Source organism: Polyodon spathula, chromosome 19 (assembly GCF_017654505.1).
Source record: "Polyodon spathula isolate WHYD16114869_AA chromosome 19, ASM1765450v1, whole genome shotgun sequence".
NCBI lineage: Eukaryota > Metazoa > Chordata > Actinopteri > Acipenseriformes > Polyodontidae > Polyodon > Polyodon spathula.
Window position 1 is genome coordinate 11,978,305 of NC_054552.1, and position 18,256 is coordinate 11,996,560.

General features: G+C 38.8%; 1 protein-coding gene across 5 annotated transcripts in view; it reads right to left on the bottom strand.

Moving 5' to 3' along the window:
- The window catches only part of LOC121294911 (GTPase HRas), a 50,658-nt gene that overhangs the window by 20,154 nt on the left and 12,248 nt on the right, over positions 1 to 18,256 (bottom strand). For 3 of the 5 annotated variants that reach the window (XM_041219102.1, XM_041219101.1, XM_041219100.1), the window contains one exon: positions 742 to 883. In XM_041219102.1, coding sequence (XP_041075036.1) covers positions 742 to 852 — 111 coding nt within the window. In that variant the 5' untranslated portion in view covers positions 853 to 883. The remainder of the gene's footprint in view (positions 1 to 741; positions 884 to 18,256) is intronic. The other 2 variants (XM_041219104.1, XM_041219103.1) reach the window with 1 other exon arrangement.

Below are 18,256 nucleotides of genomic sequence, written 5' to 3' on the forward strand. Positions count from 1 at the left end.
AGTTCCTTAAGGTTCAGTAAATTAGGATCACTATTTTAGTCCCATCATGCTCCTATTAAATGCAATATTCAATATTAGGCCACCCCTGTATTCAGTGTTAAGGCAACCGTCTGTAGTCCCAAATACACTATTAAATGAACTGTATCACGACCAACACACTGTGAACTACAAACCACATCTAGCTATCTATCATTTTCATTAAAAAAAAAAAAAAAAAAAGATTTACATTTTTTTTTTATGTCTATTAGAAACTAAAACAGAAAATGTAATCAGGTTTGCATAAAATGAATAATATATAGTAAAATTCTCTGTCACATGTCCCCTCAGTAGTAAGGCCAAAACATTTCCCTCTATAAAAGATCACATTTTGTTGATTGGCAATTATAAGCAGGTTTCACTGTATTTGCAAGTAATGTTATATTATGAGTATATCCAAACACTGATGAAGGCCCAGATGCTGATCAGGCTGTCTGCACAATGTTACTATACAGGCCAGGCTGTCTTCACAGTGTTACTGTACAGGCCAGGCTGTCTTCACAGTGTTACTGTACAGGCCAGGCTGTCTTCACAGTGTTACTGTACAGGCCAGGCTGTCTTCACAGTGTTACTGTACAGGCCAGGCTGTCTTCACAGTGTTACTGTACAGACCAGGCTGTCTTCACAGTGTTACTGTACAGGCCAGGCTGTCTTCACAGTGTTACTGTACAGGCCAGGCTGTCTTCACAGTGTTACTGTACATACCTCTATTGTTGGATCATATTCGTCTACAAAGTGGTTCTGGATGAGCTGGATGGTTAGTGCGCTCTTCCCAACACCACCAGCTCCCACCACCACTAGCTTGTACTCTGTCATCTCCACAGGCTGGCCTCAGAGCTTCTCTCTGCTGGTGGGGAAGAGGAGACAGGCGGTTAGGAGGAGATGTCCTAGACAAGCCTCGGGGAACCCATTTCACAATTCCAAAAGGCAGGCACAAGCAACTCCATTCCTGGAAGGCCAGGTTTCACGTTAATGAACTAGTTACCTGCTTTAGGAACTGTCTGGTTCTATTAAATCAGAAATGTTGAAACAATGACCTGGTCAGGAAGGGCCACATTTGCCCATCCCTCACTTAAGGAATAAACGATGGGGGGGGGGGGGGGGGGGGGATTGCTGTAAATAATCTAGTATCATTAGGATTATTTGACACACACCAAGTTATTTACCAAAAAAAGATAAATGGGTGGCATTGCATACATATTTTAACTGTCTGTATATAAAACTTTTTTTTTTTTTTAAAGCACTCTAATAATGTTTTTACCTTCCAATCCCGAACCTGACAACTTCAATAGGTCGGTATGCCTTGTTTTACCAAGCAATTCATTACTGAAATACGTAAGGCCTCTTTATTATCAGAGTTTAGGCAATCAGTGATTACAAATCACATGTGAATCAAATGTCTGGGCAAGTACCACAGTTAACAGGGTACCAGAAAATGAAATACTTGCATAAACTGAACCTGTCGTCCACTGTATTTGACATTTTATATGGCTTTACTCTAATCTACAACAATAATTTTAACTATATGCAGCGTACTAACCAGAGATTACATTCTACCAAGGTGAAACTCAGGTTTCAATCCCTAGCTGGCAGTATTTATATGACTGCTTGGTATTTACTGTTCAACCTCCAAATCTGTTGCAGACCAACAGAGAAAATTAAGGAGTCTTTTGTACTTTACCTGAATTTGGAGCATCAGCACTGATGATGCAAAAAAGCAACCAAGGACACGACCTTTGTGTCCTCATAGCTAGTTACGGCCATGACTATATGACCCGAACACCCCCTGCCTGTCATTCAGACGGAGTCTCTCTCAAGTAGAGGCTGAGAATCGTGCTGCAAATTGTGTGGTGGCTTCATGATGAGGACCAATAGAGTAAAGAGAGAGCTTTTGATCATTCCATTTGGGAACGGAGATGGATTCAAACCTAAGAAGCAACAGAGATGAAGGTACACAAGGCTAGTCAATTATCCAGCAGTACCATCTGGTCCCCTTCATAAAGTTTCTTGGAATATATGAGTAAGGACTGGTTTCACAGGCCCAGATTAATATTGGACTACCTAATATTAATTTAGGGAAGGTAGAGCTAATCGAGGCCCTTGAAACCAAATGTTTGTGTTTAAAGTTATGGTTTAACAGCAGATCCCATTCTACTGCAAGATCTTGACTCCATAATTTGTTACACACTTCTAGTTTAGAGTGCTTGTCATAAAAAACTATCTGGCAGGAAGCAGAGCTTTTCAGTAGCTGTGTTCTGTCAGTGTGTTGGCCCGTACCATTTCCTTTATGTGAGGACTACATGTTCTCCTGGGTACCAGGAACAGCTGCTAATGGCCAATGCTGCTCTGATGAGCCACGGTGAGGCACAGTGATCAATGCAGCCTTTCAAACAGAAGAGGCCTCCTTCCTTCTGAAAGGTGACAGAGTTCACATTGACTGTTTGCAATGTTTCAGCTACAACACTAGTCTGGTTTCTGACTGGTATCGATCAACAACAAGCAGACCGTGACTAATGAAAAAAACGCCTGTAGAACAAAACAACCCTGCAAAGTGATGCAATTTTAAGTTTACTGAAGCATTGGTGTAGGGCACCATTCCCATGCCCCAGAGTTCTGGGACCACATTGCTGGATCACAGCGCTCTTTCATAAACTGTTCACCTCCAGGGGCATTTTGTTTTTACAATTCCTGCCTAACTTCAACAGTTAGAAGCCATCTAAGTGCTGTTACTCTTTTATGAGACTTCATGCAGACAACATTTATATGCATATGGAAAAGAATAAGCAAAGAACAAATGACCTTGCACTGCACTTCTCCTCCTGTATAAACACCATAGTTGACCTCTATATTTAACATTGTGAGGTTGCCAAACAGTTGTAATGGTGAGCTGAAAGCAATGCAAGATTCAATATTTTAGCTTTTATTATCAAAACAACACGAAAAAAAACCACTGAAAAAAACGTGGAAAAATAAAATAGAGTTCTTCAAAAGTCCAAACAACAAAAAAAAATTAAGTCAGCCCAAATACAGGGTTAAGCTTGGCTTTAACAGAGGATTAGCTTGCCTCTAGCCTCTCCAAACATCAAAACAGTTACTGAGTTCCTCTCTGCTGCTGCTATTATGTCAGTGGCCTTAAAAGTCCCATCAGGGAGTGTCATCCTGGGCAGCCTGAGTCAATATAAATATGGCAAGCTGAAATAGCTGCCAGGTAGACCTGAAGTGTGGAGGGAGATTTCCCTTCCTCAGACGAGTCCTGCACAATTGCAGTATAACTGCCACAGGGCATGACGTGGGGTCCACTACACGCGACTGACATCTCGTCTAGAACACACACCATTTGTAGCCGTACTGGGAGCAGTTGGACGCTGGTCTGGCATTCTGAAGGATGATAATGACCCCGTCAGATAACCCCAGGTGATTCAAACATCACCGCCACAGAGTGCCCCACGCCTAACTCAGCAGGTCGCGACGGGCCAGCAACTCCTACGGCTGACATGTGCCAGTATCAAGAACCAGGGCCCGGTTGCACAAAAAAAGTCTAAGACTTAGTTTAAGTCCAGCGAAATTGGTCTAACATAAGACCTTGAGAGAAGTCTGTTGCACAAAGCAAAACTTAGTACGTCTCACATAAGACTGGTCTTAAGTTACAGTTGCTAAGCAACGAAGACCGGTCTTATTTTTGAGTCTGTTTGAAAAAACAAAAAATGGTTGCACGCAAAGTGAAGAAAATAAATTTTAGCGAAAAAGAAAAAAATTGGCAATTGCACTATAAGTAATTATTTAAAAAGTACTATTGGGGAGGTTACAGGTGTAATTAGAAAATTCTGACAAAAATAAATCCTGGCAAGAAATGACAGAACGGGTAAATGCCATCAACCCAGCCGTAAGTTGTGCTGTAAATGAGATTTAAAACAATGGAAAAATCTACTGTCCGAGGCCAAAAAAGAATATTAAAAAGAAAACAAAAACTGTTGGCTGACGATTTGTGAATCGCTGTGAAGACTCCAACAACATTCATAAAACTTCCAGTGGAACAGAAATGAATTGCCACACAATCTTGAATGACAAAGGGGATGCTGTGGCTCCTGTTAGCTGCAGGCTCCAAGTCATCTTTTACATTTCTACTAAAGTTAATACGTCCTCGCAGTGGAAACGCAGTTTTTAAAAAACTGCAATGTTATTTAAGGGATTGTGTCTGTCCTTAATAGTCTTTCCCTACGAAATGCCCTTTAATTAAAAAAAATCAGCAAAAGCTATCGGTGGTGCTGCCATGCTGGCTTCTATAGCAACAGATACTTGTTTCCCATTTAAGCTAGGTGAGAGGGAGGCTTAAAAAAAATACTTCAATTTAAGATCAGGCTCAAATTAAGACTTTTTTAAGTTCTTCTAAACCTCTCCCAGATGATGCTCACCACCTCAAGGTGAATCTTCCACTCTGAGCTGCTGGGGACTCTCCTTGAGAGGAGATCTGCAGCCCAGGTTGACAAACTAGGCAGATGTACTGCCCGCAGTGAGAGGAGGTTCTCAAGTGCCCACAGCAAAAGCTTGCAGGCCACACAATGGAGACTGAGCAACCCAAGGCCACCCTGGTGGTTGATGTAAGCCACCACGGCTGTGTTGTCTGTAGGGACAATCACATGTACAAAAAATTCTGCAAGGCCAGGTTTGCAAAACGGCATTTGAATGATGGATATGAGTTCTAGTCAAAGGTTTTGTGGAGTAATGAAACAAAAAATCAAGCTGATAGTCATTATCTTTGGAAAAAGTCTGGTGAGGCGTACAAAGAAAAGAACACCAAACCCACTGTCAACAATTTTGCGTTGAAGAATGGTCAAAACTCATTAATGAATCATGCCAAAAGCTCATTGACAAATATCTTAAATTGCTTAAAAGAGGTTATTATTGCTAAAGGTGCCTCAACTAGCTGTCAATTTATTTTTTCTTGTCAGGATATGAATAGTTTTGAATTAGCATTTTTTGAGTATTTTGAAAAAAAAATTGCTGAAATAAGTAAAATTGTACAAATCTGTTTCTTGTAATTTTTTTCCTTATTCACAAAAGCAAAACTTACTACAAAAGATTTTTCCTGTAATTATTTGTTTAAGAAATTTCCACAAACTATAAATGGATGGAAAAAGGAATGGAAGGGGATTCATAACAAGCAGACAGCAATCCATGTACGCATTGAACAACAGCAAACAGTTTTTGCCAAACGTGCTCTCTTCTGGTCACGTTTCAAGTTTTTAAAATCCTGCAACTAGCTTCCTGGGTAACCCCACCCAAAACAGAATCATACTTCAAACCAGCTACAGGGTTAGACATGGCACAAGCCTTCTACTGCTGTACCTGTCTGTAAACAGGGATTTCTATCAATCAAGGTGACTCAGCTGCTTGCTAGATAGATTGACATCAACCAGAATATCTGATGTACACTTCAAAAGTTTGAGTACACTAAAATGCAGTTTTTTTTTTTTCTACAGACACACCCACAAGCAAGGAACAGCTTTACCCAACAGGGAAGTTGGCATAACACATTACACTGTGCAAACAGCAAGACACAACTGTCAGTGAGGGAAATTATTCACTTTCCTGTTTTATCAAAATACATCTTAAACAAAAACTACTGCTGGGGAAAACTTTATCACGTTTAAAAACTACTCTTTCAAAAATTATACAAACAAGATTCTTTATTAGCTGGAAAACATAAGGATAATATTTACAGTAAAAGAACCTGAGACTATCAAACAATTTTAAAAAGGAGAGAAACAGTACTCTTCTGTACAGCGTGCTATTTATTTAAGCATCATTTGTATGATTGATACATGTTTATAAATTGTTTCATGTTAATGAATACAAACATGGCCATTTTTGCCACAGAACACATTTTACGCATTGTTTGTCCAAATATTTGTCCCAACATTGACAAAACCCAGCAAGCCTCATTTAAAAATGCTGGCACTAGCCAGTGTTCTTTTGGGAATGTACAGAATTGATTTTGAAATACACGTCTTCTCCGTTCTCACTGACTGTCCATATTGAGAAGTTGCACACAGATTGCCACACTATTTCCCCCGAATGACAACGCAAAACAAGTGGCATTAAGCTCTTCCAGCAAATCTAAGAGACTCAGTTTATGATGTACAGACTCGATCAAACACCCCATACCCCAAATAAATTTACAGGGTGGTAAAAGGTAAGCACTATTGAGCAATGCAGTAGCAACAGTATATGAAGTTGGTGGATCTTGATGTTATAGATCATTTTTAATAATGACAATACTGATAAACTATATTGGCTGATAAATACATACCATTTTCCTAGTTCACTAGATGACACTGTTTCTTACAACTAGATAGACAGTGCTGCTCTAGTGTTCCACATGTCTAGTAAAAAAAAAAAAAAAAACTTTATGAACAGCAGCTCCTGAACCCAACCTTAACAGATCAGAAAGTGAAAATTATATTAGAAAGTCAGCAAAATATAAATAAAAACATCATTAAAAGCAAATTAATCTTATTTATTAGTTACAAGTTACATGGTATATTGGTAGGGTCTTACTTTCAAACCACAGCCAAGTGTGAATGAGCTTAAGCACAAGCTGAAAGAATGCAGCAACTGAATTTATTTATTTTGAATTTCTGGGGATTCTAAACTCAGTGCTCATGGGTACAGATTGCACCAGAAGTCTACCTCAGTACTACCAGCTATTCTATCCTGGGCCTCTATCAAGCAGAAACAGACAGATCTACAATCAGACTACTCCCCAGCACTATACCAATTCAACTTGTGACCCAAGATGGAGTCAAACCAAGCTATCAGAGGTGCAAGAAGCTAGTAAAATCCTACTGTGATTCATTTAGTGCAGGGGTGTCAAACTCAATTTTACCAAGGGCCATATCTTAATTTAACATTTGATTCACGGGCCACAAAATGCACACCTTTTACATATACACATGCATTTTAATAGGTGAGAGTGAAAACGCATGTTTATATTCACAGTTTTTAATATATACATATGTATGTTATATATGACTTACTAATTTAAAACACATTATCTATCTTACCTGGTTGCTGCCCTGTGCATTCTCATTTACTAAAGAAATATGGCACCTTTTTCGTGAGACAAGCTTGTTAATATGTTTTGTGATGAAATGATCTTTAGCTTCAGCACAAAAAGATGCTTGTCATTCAGGCAAGATCTTTGAGCAGATTTATTAATCTTCATCAGTAGAAATAGCTGTTCACAGAAGTGCGTACTGCCAAACATTGACATGGCCTGTGCAGCCTGAATGCGGAACTGTGGGAATGTGGCTGGAAGGAACGGGTAAAACTGCTCAGCCGAGACAGAATCACTATTGCACTGCAATTCAATCAATTCCATCTGGATGTCTTCTGGTGCAGTTTCCACATCTACGCCAAATGGGTTTGAACAAATCTGGAACTGTAACTGTTTAGTTTTGCAGCAAACGCGCTACCAAGAAAAGTAAAATCCGCCATAGAATCACAAACAGCTTGGCACGTTAGTAAATGGGAAAGGTTTCCTTGCTGCATGTGTTTTTCCCACACATGTAACTTTAGCTGAAGCACGTTAACACCGTCATACATTTCAGTTATGACTTGTTTACAGCCTTGCAGTTTCACATTTAAATTGTTGAGCTATAGCTCAGAGAAATCCTAAATCACACAACCACTTTGCATCTGAAAGCTGTCTAATTTCTTTCCCTTTATTGTGCATGAAATGAAGCCATTCAAATAACCTTGTAAGTACTGCACTGCGGCTAAGCCAGCGAACTTCGATGTGGTGCGGCAAATCACCATATTGAGCATTAAACTTGTAATGCAACTTTTGGAATTGCCAGCGATTCAAACCTTTCGCCCTGACGAAATATATTGTTTTCACAACCGTGACCATTATATGATCCATTTTTACCTCCTGTAGTTTTGTGCACACCAAAGCAACAAGCCCGTTTTTTTCACCACAAATGGGAGGCGCTCCGTCTGTTGTTGTCAATCCAACTAATTTCTCCCACTGTAATTTCCTGTTGCGCGCACACTTCAAGCTGTTGAAATATATCGTTTGCTGTGGTAGTAAGGTGCATAGCTGCAACATCCAAAAGCTCTTGGGTAATAGTGAAGTCTACATCAACACCCCGAATAAAAATAGATAACACAGCGGTATCAGTAATATCTGTGATCTTGTCAACAGCAAGAGAAAAGGCTATGAAATCGCTTGCTTTTCAATGATCTCTCTTGAAGATCGGTAGCCAGGTCATTCACTCTTTCAGCCACAGTATGTCTTGAAAGACTTATATTGGAAAACACACACTTTTTCTCAGCACACCGACTATTTCTGTGACTTTAAGCATGCAGTCTTTTACAAAAGTGCCATCAGAAAAGTGATTTGACAACTTTGCGATTAGCTCTGACACACAACTTGCCTTTACTGTTGCATCACTTTCACTTTTTGCCTTTTTAAACATGTTCTACTGTAAATCAAGGGTTCTTTTTAATTCGGCCAGCTTTTCTTGCCTTTGCTTTCCTTCAAACTCGCCATATTTTTCTTTGTTTCGTTTCAGTGGTGCCTTAAATTGAGTTATTTCATCACCGCAATACTTCCCTTACATACGAAGCAAATGGGGTTTTCTTGCTGCTCTACGAATAAATATTCAAACTCCCACCTTCCCTGAATCAATTTGCCTTCCTTATCGATCTTTCTTTTCTTGGACATTTTGAGAGTTATATTATCATTTTTGATGTCCAGTATGCTACAGTGTCTAACGAAAAACACGCCTTAAGCACCAAGCACAAGATATGATTGGCTGTCTCTCGTTGTCTTCTGTTCCTTTAGCTCTGAGCTTCCCGCTACTTTTCTTACGTGTAATAACCCAATAGACTCAAACTGGGCCAGGCCAAATTACACTGTAATGAATGAACTTTGAGGGAGGCTGGATAAGGATACCTCAAAGGGCCGTATTCGGCCCGCGGGCCTTGAGTTTGACACCCCTGCTTTAGAGGGAACAAATTACAGCAGGTGTTGCAAACTAGAGAAGGTTAACACGACTAGATTTAAATTTAGTAACGACTGTGAAAGGACACTGATTGTATATATGATTCCCCAGCTGTTGAGGGAATTCAATTATGTAGTAGGATGACATCACCCCAAGCTTCCTGATGCCTCTGGGACTGCAGTGATAATCCTCACTTGGACATCTGATATTCCCAGCCTCTGCTTCTGATAAATGACTCAATATGCATTAAATAAAATGAAAGGGAACTTGGTCAACTAACCTAAGAATAACTACAAAAAATCCATTTGGAGCCTAGTCACAAAGCATGTATTGATCTAAGAAAGAGAACAGAGTGTTCTACATTTACCACTATACAACTGGTCATTACATTTAGACACTTGACATGGTGTTTTACTCAATATATACCCAACTGGGATAAGCCTCAGCTGGATTTTTAGAGCATTTTACAGTACTAGACGATCTACTTTGATTACATCACCTATGCATCTGTAAGGGTAATACAATCCAGGGTGATTCCATGGCACTGCAACAATATCAAGTCTAAATGATCCAGCTGTGGTTCATTGTACAGCTTGAGTAAATCCCACCTCTGATGTGGGGGGATAAATATAGCTCTGGTTATTAATGAAAACCATCACACCTGATTTATATACAGTGGCACCAAAATAAATAAATCAAGAACTAAAACTTCACTGCTGCATCATATCATATCTACACTTTCAACAGGTTCTGGACAAAGTTCTAAAATCTGCTACAGCATTCTTTTGTGTGGAGTTCTGTGCAGACATTGCTACAAGGACAAGTATCAGGTTGAGGCAATGAGATCTCAGCAAACCACGGTACAAATTTCCATAAGCTTGTTCATTTTCCCCTTTGTCACTAAATGATGAAGAAACAATGTTGCAAAAGCTGACATGTAAGCCGGAACAATGTAATACCTTAATGCAAAAAACTTTAACATTGAACAACACAAGTTCTCTAACATTTCGTCCTAAACAGTTTAATATCTTCTGATGGGCCTTTTTCAATAATTCCCTTCGTTCTCGATTGCTGTTTCTGCTTCGATCATTATTTAACAGGCCTATTAACCAATGTCCCTTTTCAATCACTTCTGTTTAATACAGATTTTTCAAGATATGCAAATATTTTTCTAAAACATGCTGTAAATGATCCATTGCATCCTGGCACCTTTGCTGTAGGCACATGAAACACATTACTTCACCTTTACTGTGTCACATGTTGTCCATATCGCAGCACTTTACTTCCCCAACATATTCTCATACATCGTAGGTAAATAACCTAGACAACTATTTTTTTTCGACTTTTACTTGGGAAGGTTCATCAGGAGAATGAGAACTCTTCTTCTGAACACTGTAGTGTAGATCATGCTCCCTCAAATATGCTGGTGCTCGGATTGAAATGAGTGCCCCACAGTGATTATACAGCCATACAGCACAAACTGGGTTACAGTTACAGAGCAGCTGAATGCCAAGAGGCATGCAAGCAGATTTCCATAGTAGTTGTTATCATGTTCGCCCAACACACTATAAAATACAGTTCATGCACAATTCAATAGCCTTAAGCATGAATTACATTACTGGATTCTCAATCCATAAGCCAGATTGCAGGAGGGATGAAGAAACATTTGCCCTAATCAATATCTGGGCCAACAGTTCAATCCAGAGAAGCTTGGATGGAAGCGTCAGTAACAAGCTGCTTCTGGGGCATCGATACACGCATTGTGCACTTGCGTCTGTCACCCGGGTAAACCCTGCTTTATCAAAAGCATTGTGAAATCGCATAGCCGACCCGCATGGCACCAGGTCCTGCCCCAGGTAGGTTCCGACCCGGGTAAAGCATGCCAGTGTGAAAGGGGCTTAACTTTGCAGTACATTTTCCAAAACAGTAACCAAAGGTTCTTTTGCACAGGGCTGAAGTTCTATTTTTAAAAGACAGTTGTGACTTTCTAACCTTTATTTCTCTCAGCAAAACAGACTTATTCGAAAGGTTTCTGGGATAATAAACTTAAGATCTGCTGCAGAGGCTTAACCACTAAACCTGCAAGCCCTGTCTGGACAGCAGCACTGTAAATAGGTTTGCTGTCTGTCTATAGCATACACACTAAAATGTACAAACTATAGCACTGATAGGAACCCCAGGTTTAATTCCCAAAACACTTCAAAAGACAGACTGCGAGGTTTTACCATTCCTGCAGCGACACTAAAAGCATAAATAAAGCAATGGAGTCTAACAAGTGAACGAGAAAACAAATTCTTTATTTCAATTCACTGTTGAAAGTGAAGTGCCTTCACTCTTGCTTTCTCCCTGCTAAATCGGCTGTTGAAATTCTGAATACAGGTCTGTGTTACTGTAAACTCCTGGTTGTGATCTTCATACATACAGCTCTTGCTAATTTATTTTTTAAACAAAAAGTGGGCTTCCACCTTTAAAAATAATGAATACAGTGCACCCCCTTTATAACGCTGTAGTCAGGAGCCATAGTTAAGAGACTCTGCTGTTTGTGTTCCACTTGTAACGGGAATACTAGTGTTAGTGCAATGGCATTACGGGGCAAATGGGAGCTATGAACGTACTGCATTATAACCTGTTCCGCAGTATAAAGGCATGCCTTATAAATGGGAGCACTGTACTTGCACATTATTTCTTGAAACTTTCTTTCACACAATGCAGTGTACCCAAGTAGACAAGTTGAAAATAAGTACTTTGTTTCTCCAAAACTAAACATTGCTTAACAAAATACTTCAGATGACAGTTGGAAATCTCTATTTCCTGCAAACTGTAGATAAACGAGAAGAGATCTGTTTTCTAGCCTTTTTTTCTGATCTTTCTGTTCCCTTTTCTTGGATGCTGTAGAGGTGCCTGCCTGTGTCCTTTGAACTGTCCGTTTTGTTTTTTGAAAGTGCTGTACCCTACTCAGAAACAATCATTCACAATTTAAACATCGTGTTGTTCTTATTAAAAACAAAAAAACATATACTATGGTTTCATTTTGAACACAGTAATAAAAACAATTACTTGCCATGCTGACGTTTATACATTGGTATTAAAGGTTGAATAAACACACCGAGTATCAAAAGAAACTTAGCACTATTATAACACATTTATTTATTTAAATTTTTTTAAAGTTATATAAGTGATGGACATTGACAAAATGTTTTTTGGTTTCTTTTTAATCACTCAATCATTCATCCTTGACCATGACACGCTTGAGTGACTATGACTGAAGCATATGCACTTAATCACCTAATTAGTGCGACAGTTGATTGGACACGGGATATGGAGTGATTTCAGCTGTTGAATTGCAAACTTGAATAAAAGCAATAAAAAAAAACACCAATATGCCACGTCTGCCAAGAGAGCAGCGCCTTCATGCAATCGGCATGTTGGAGGCTGGACTAGGGCAGCGTACTGTGGCTCGTTGTCTTGGGTGCTCAAAGCCAGCAATTTCAAACCTGGTGAGATGGTATAACCAGACACACTCTGTCAGTGACAGGCCACGAACTGGGAGACCAAGAGTCACAACACCTGACCAAGATCGACAGATCATTTTGTAGCATATTCGTGATGTCAATTGTTAATCAGCACAATAAAAAGTCACTGCACCTGCTCTAAAACAGAGTTTGTCATTTTTTCGATCACATCTAGTGAATTTTATCCAAATATAAGCGATACGTTTCTTTTGATGCTCAGTATATATTCAGTCTAGAAAAAAGGGAAAGATGGGACTTGATTAAAGTCTAGAAACACTTAAATGGAATAAATAAAATGAACCCAAGACACTATTTCAAAGGTAGCGCAGTGAGTAGAACAAGAAGGTAGGAAGCACTTTTTTGCACAGAGTTATAAATGCATGGAATAGTCTACCAGGTGAAGTAGTAGGATCCAACACTGGAAACATTTAAAAAAGACTAGATTATGTGCTTTTAAATTAGATCCCCCAAGTAGGGGAGAATGGCATGCTAACAAGGGACGAGCCTTGATAGACTGAATGGCCTTTTCTCATTCCCAATCTTTTTTTTTTCGTGTTCTTGCCTATTTTATCTAAAAAAAAAAAAATCTAGCTGTGGATTATCTTACAAGATAGTTCTGGTGCCTTTGCTATACAATGGCAGAGTAGGTGGAGTAAAAGTGTAGTCCTTGAGGTTCAGGACTAAATCTCCTAGAATGCTTTGGGGCTAGAGGGATCCAGAATGAGAAACACCTGGCTCTAAAATGTAACGAGGGACACCTGCCTGTGTTCAAACAGGCAGCTACATAAAAGCAAGTCAATGTCTCTGTGTCAGTTGTCTGTCTGTAGATAGACCTCTGTGGTCAGAACTGCAGAAAAAGTGCTGTGTTTAATACTTCTTGGTATAAGTGTTGGGTTTTTGGTTACTGGGAAACGGTTTAGTCTGCTTGACGTTTAAGAACTTGTAACAGGTTAGTTAAGCACTCCTTAGGGAAGATTTGAAAATAAATACAAAAGACAAAAAATATATAAAAACTGTCCTGTTTGGAATTCAGCTGTGGCACAGAGAATTGTCATTTACACTAGAAGATCCTGAAAGTGGTAAAACAAACATTTCCTTGTCTGCTTTATAGGGTGTGGCCAGGGGCAATTGACAATCAATCATTCAATTACCACCTGGCCACATTCCACACTTTTCCATTCAAAGAATTAAACACAATTTCCATCACCACACACGCGCACCCATGTGCAGAGCCTCTGCTCTGCATCATCCTCCCTCTACCCTGTCACAACACGTGGTCTTGAACTAAACATTACAAAATCTTGGTAGCACATCTGTGTGAGCAATTTATTAGCCATGTAGATGCCCCAATAGCAGCTCTGCACATTTCGCTCAGCAGAAAGATGAAAGCCCCAAGCTAAAGTGCTTTCTTCAATTCAGAAACAAGAACATTACCAATCAATACTGCTGATCACAGCTGAGACAACCCCCAATGTGAGAAGCCATCTTAATTCCACTCTCAGCTGTAAGTATCATATGACTGACATAACAATTACCGTAGATGCTGGTTAGGTTGCTGCAGTGCTCTGCTGGACAAACGTGGCTTTTCGTGTTCAAATTTAGAACTAGAAATGGACGAACAAAAACAAAGCAAGGGCTTAATGTAAAGGGAAAGGTATCTCTGATTTACTGTACATATGAATATGTGAAAAGGAATGTAAACAATCTAACAGTGAAACAGTTGTTACATGACAATATCTATAATGAAAATCTGTTGAAACAATCATAAAATAAAGCTGTAAGGACAAAAACTAAAATGTGTGTGAGTTGTTACAGTCAGGATCCATTTTTACTGGACAACACGGTAATGGAACTTAACTGAGAAAATCTAAATCTAGAGCGTTCTTGAGGGATCTCACTGAATCAGCAGCAACAACATGGCAAGCTATTCCATAACCCAACTGACCACTCTGTGTGAAAGAGTGCTGCTGATCCCCTGTCTTAAATCCACTTCATCCCAAAATGTGTCCTGGTCTCTGTGCTGATATTGAAATAGGTACTGGGGTTTAATTTGTAAAACTGCTATACGGTCTCCCCTATCCCTTCTATTTCCTATAGTAAATATACACACTTACCTCAACCTAACTTCATAACGTATTTGTTTCTCTGAACTCTCTCTTAATGTCCTTTTTGAAATCCAGAACTCTTTGTTGTGACAGTAGATGCCCGAAATACATCGGAAGTGTAGTTATACTCTAACTGTAGCTTTCACTGAACCATAGCCCTTTAAGGTAATTTTAGCTCACAAAACAATTCCATAAATGTTAGCCAATTTGCACTTCCATTAGCTACATCGGTCTTAAATGTGCAGTTTTGGAAGAATCAGAATAACACTTGAATTTGGTTATCGGTTAGCACTTGCAGTTCCTGGGTCAAAGCTTGTTACTGGCTGAAAGCCAGTCGTGGTTATTGACAGAAAAGAAGCCAGTGAACGGTGGGGACAATTTCACTCTCCAGGAAGTGCATGATAGTCTAAAAGCATGACTTGTAAACAGACCTTTCTTTAACCTAGCGTAGTACCAGATGTAATGTTTTAAAATGAAAAAGCATGTTTTCTACAACGTGTGTTTCTTTGAAAAGATGTGCAAGGAACTATTTTGTTAGCTACAATTCTTAATACCCATGGTGGAAGTCCTAGAATCTTGTTGATAACTGTTGAGTGACTCCACCTTCCAAATGTTACGGTAGCATTACAAGTAGCATACAGAGGGGTTTCAATTGCCTGGTGCCTAATCATCAGGGAGTGCTTGTGGGTAAAAGATCAATATTAATGGGACAAAAAAAAAAAAAAAAAATTTCTAATGGACTAATCTGGAATACAGGAACACAAGAAAATACAAAAGATTGCTGGCTAAAGTACTATAGAATACAAAGTAGAGGACAGCAAAGTAGAATTGGAACCCGTTTTACTTGACAAGTTTTCCTGCAGGTGGTTGCAACCAACAAAATAATTTCATATTTCTGAGAATGAAGCTGATTACAGTTTACCACTGTGAACAGGCTGGCTGTAGGAGTGACGTCAGGCCAGAAAGGAGTACATACGCAGAGAGGCAATACTGGCAGGTGAAAACCAAAACGCTGCAGCGCTCACTGCGTTTATTAAACAAACAACAATAAAAGGTTGAACAAAAAAACAGCACACAGCACAAACAAAAAGCAGACAGTGGACGAACAGACAAACCTAACACAGTGGACGAACTCTAAACACAAAACCAGTATGGTGCTCGTGCTTCCAGCACTCGGAGCAGTTGTCATATTTACTTTCTTACTTTTTATTTTCTCCTTCTGTTCTCCACTCACCAAACACACAACCTCAAGTGAGTAATATACTGTTGTGCCGGGATTCAACTACCACTTAATTATTCACTTGAATCCCAGGAAGTGAACACATTTGTGCAACCCTGAGCTCATTCTAAAATTGTACGTGTTTCAGTTGTCCTGGTTAACACTTTTAATACAGACCTATAGAAGACACAACTGTATTGGCTGGTGCACTCTCCCCGAGATCTCTTAGCGAATTTGTAGATACAGCTGGTCCTTTCTCTCGCTCTACGTGGTTCAGTGACAAAAGTCAATGACAAGCCATAGTCAAAAAACTTGAAGGACTATTTTAAGGAAGGCTTCTGTTTCTTCAAATTCCATTTTGATCAATTTGCAGTTTATTTAACACTTTTCAACTGTTTGGGGGTTAGAAGTCGTCTTATTATTCAAAGGATGTTTAATTTAGGAAATCTTTATAAACGCTCTTCAAAAAACAGTCCTTAAAAAAAACATTCTTTAAAACTTAATGTTTTCTGATTAGGGTCTATTATCACAATAGTTTTACTGTGTTGAGAATCTTTTAGTTCTTCACTTGTTTTACTGATTCAGGATATGCAAATATTTCAAATACAGCGATACAGATATATTGTCCAACTATTAAACACTCAGTTCTATTTTTTTAAAACTACAATTTAATGGCCAAACATTTTAACTAGATGTGATTTTGACATTTAACTTTGAAAATGTGTCAGTCAGCAAAAGCAGTGATTGGTACTCAAATGCAAGCCAATGCGTGAAGCTACTGGAAATTTGAGTCTGCTGCTATTGGTTGATTTCCTTGGTGTGCTAAAAGTAGTTTGTTTTTTGGTTCTCTGAAATGCGAGTTCCAATTGAAAGGGGATGAAGTGGTCTTCAATGTGAGCTAGCCTTGATATCTGCCGACATCCGGCTACATTGGAACAGTTTCCATGGAAAAAGAAAAACAAGTCTCACCTTTTTCTCACATGTTGCTACAACTGTTTAAATAAAATACCTGTAATTGTTCTTTTCATTGTCAACATCCTGACAACTTTTTACACTTATAACTTTAAAGTCTGTTTCAAAGCTCTTTTCAAATTTTCCACTCTAGTGCAAATAGTGTAAGAATTATTGCCCACATTGTTAAACATAGCAAAAACAACTCATGATGTTATACAGAACAGAAAAGCCAGAGAACTTGTGGTTTTTTTTTTCTTCCTCAAACCGCTGCAGTGACTTTGAGGACAGATCTCAAACCACAGTGCACAACAGCAGCCATTTTGAAAAGAGCACTGAAACAGATTATATAAGTTATAGGTGTAAAAAGTAACAAGGAAAATATAAATTACAGGTGCATTATTTAAACAGTTGTAGCAACACGTGGTGACACGTAACGACATATTTTTCTGAACTCCGTTTTTGACCGTTTTTGGAATTTAAATTTAAATTTTCCTAAATATATGTATTAATTACCCTGACAAAGAAAGAATTGCGTAGCTACAAAAATTAGCAAGATAAAATACTGTCATACCTATACTGACCAGGAGTGGTCAAATTGACCAATACATATAAAACATTATTATTTGTATTTATCAGTCTGGACTTGCAGACATGTATTGAAGTTTGGTTATATCAGTCTGCATTCCTTAAGTAAGCAGTCTGTTGACATTTCTATTGTTTAAATGAGCCTCTTAATAGCCCATCAATCAACCTTGACAGCTCACGATGCCAGGCTGTCTGCACTGTGGTTACTTTAATTCACTTGTTTTTCTAAAATTCATTGTAACACCAATACACATTGCAAATGGATCGCGGAGACGCAAAGCAGTGTTTGGAATTACTGCACATTTTACCAAACATCGATTCTGTGGCAATAAAGACAGACAATGACAACCTGGCTCTGAAGCAGACTGGACACCAACATGATCCCTGGTCAATGTCCTTGGAGGAATTAGAAGCTTTCATTGCACTACTATATGCCTGTGCACAAGGCTACGTCACAAACAGGATTTTTAGTACAGAAGTCTCAGAAGCAGAAAGTATGGCTTCTGGACATGTTTCCATGCAAAAAAAAAAAAAAATTACTTTGGTCAATTGTACGGCTTTTTATTGTGAAGGTGATTTACCTCCCCTTTCAATTCAATTCAATTTTATTTTTATAGAGCGCCTTTTGCAACAGGACGCCACAAAGCGCTTTACAAAGGCAAAAACTATACATATTACCGAACAACAGTAAACATTTAAAAAAAGAACAGAATAAAAACAAAACAGAATATATAAGCTATTATAAAAATATGACTTCAGTCTAAAAATAAATAAACAAACAGTGGGAACAATATCGGGGGCAAGAGGATATCAGCTCATCTGGATGAAAATGCCAGG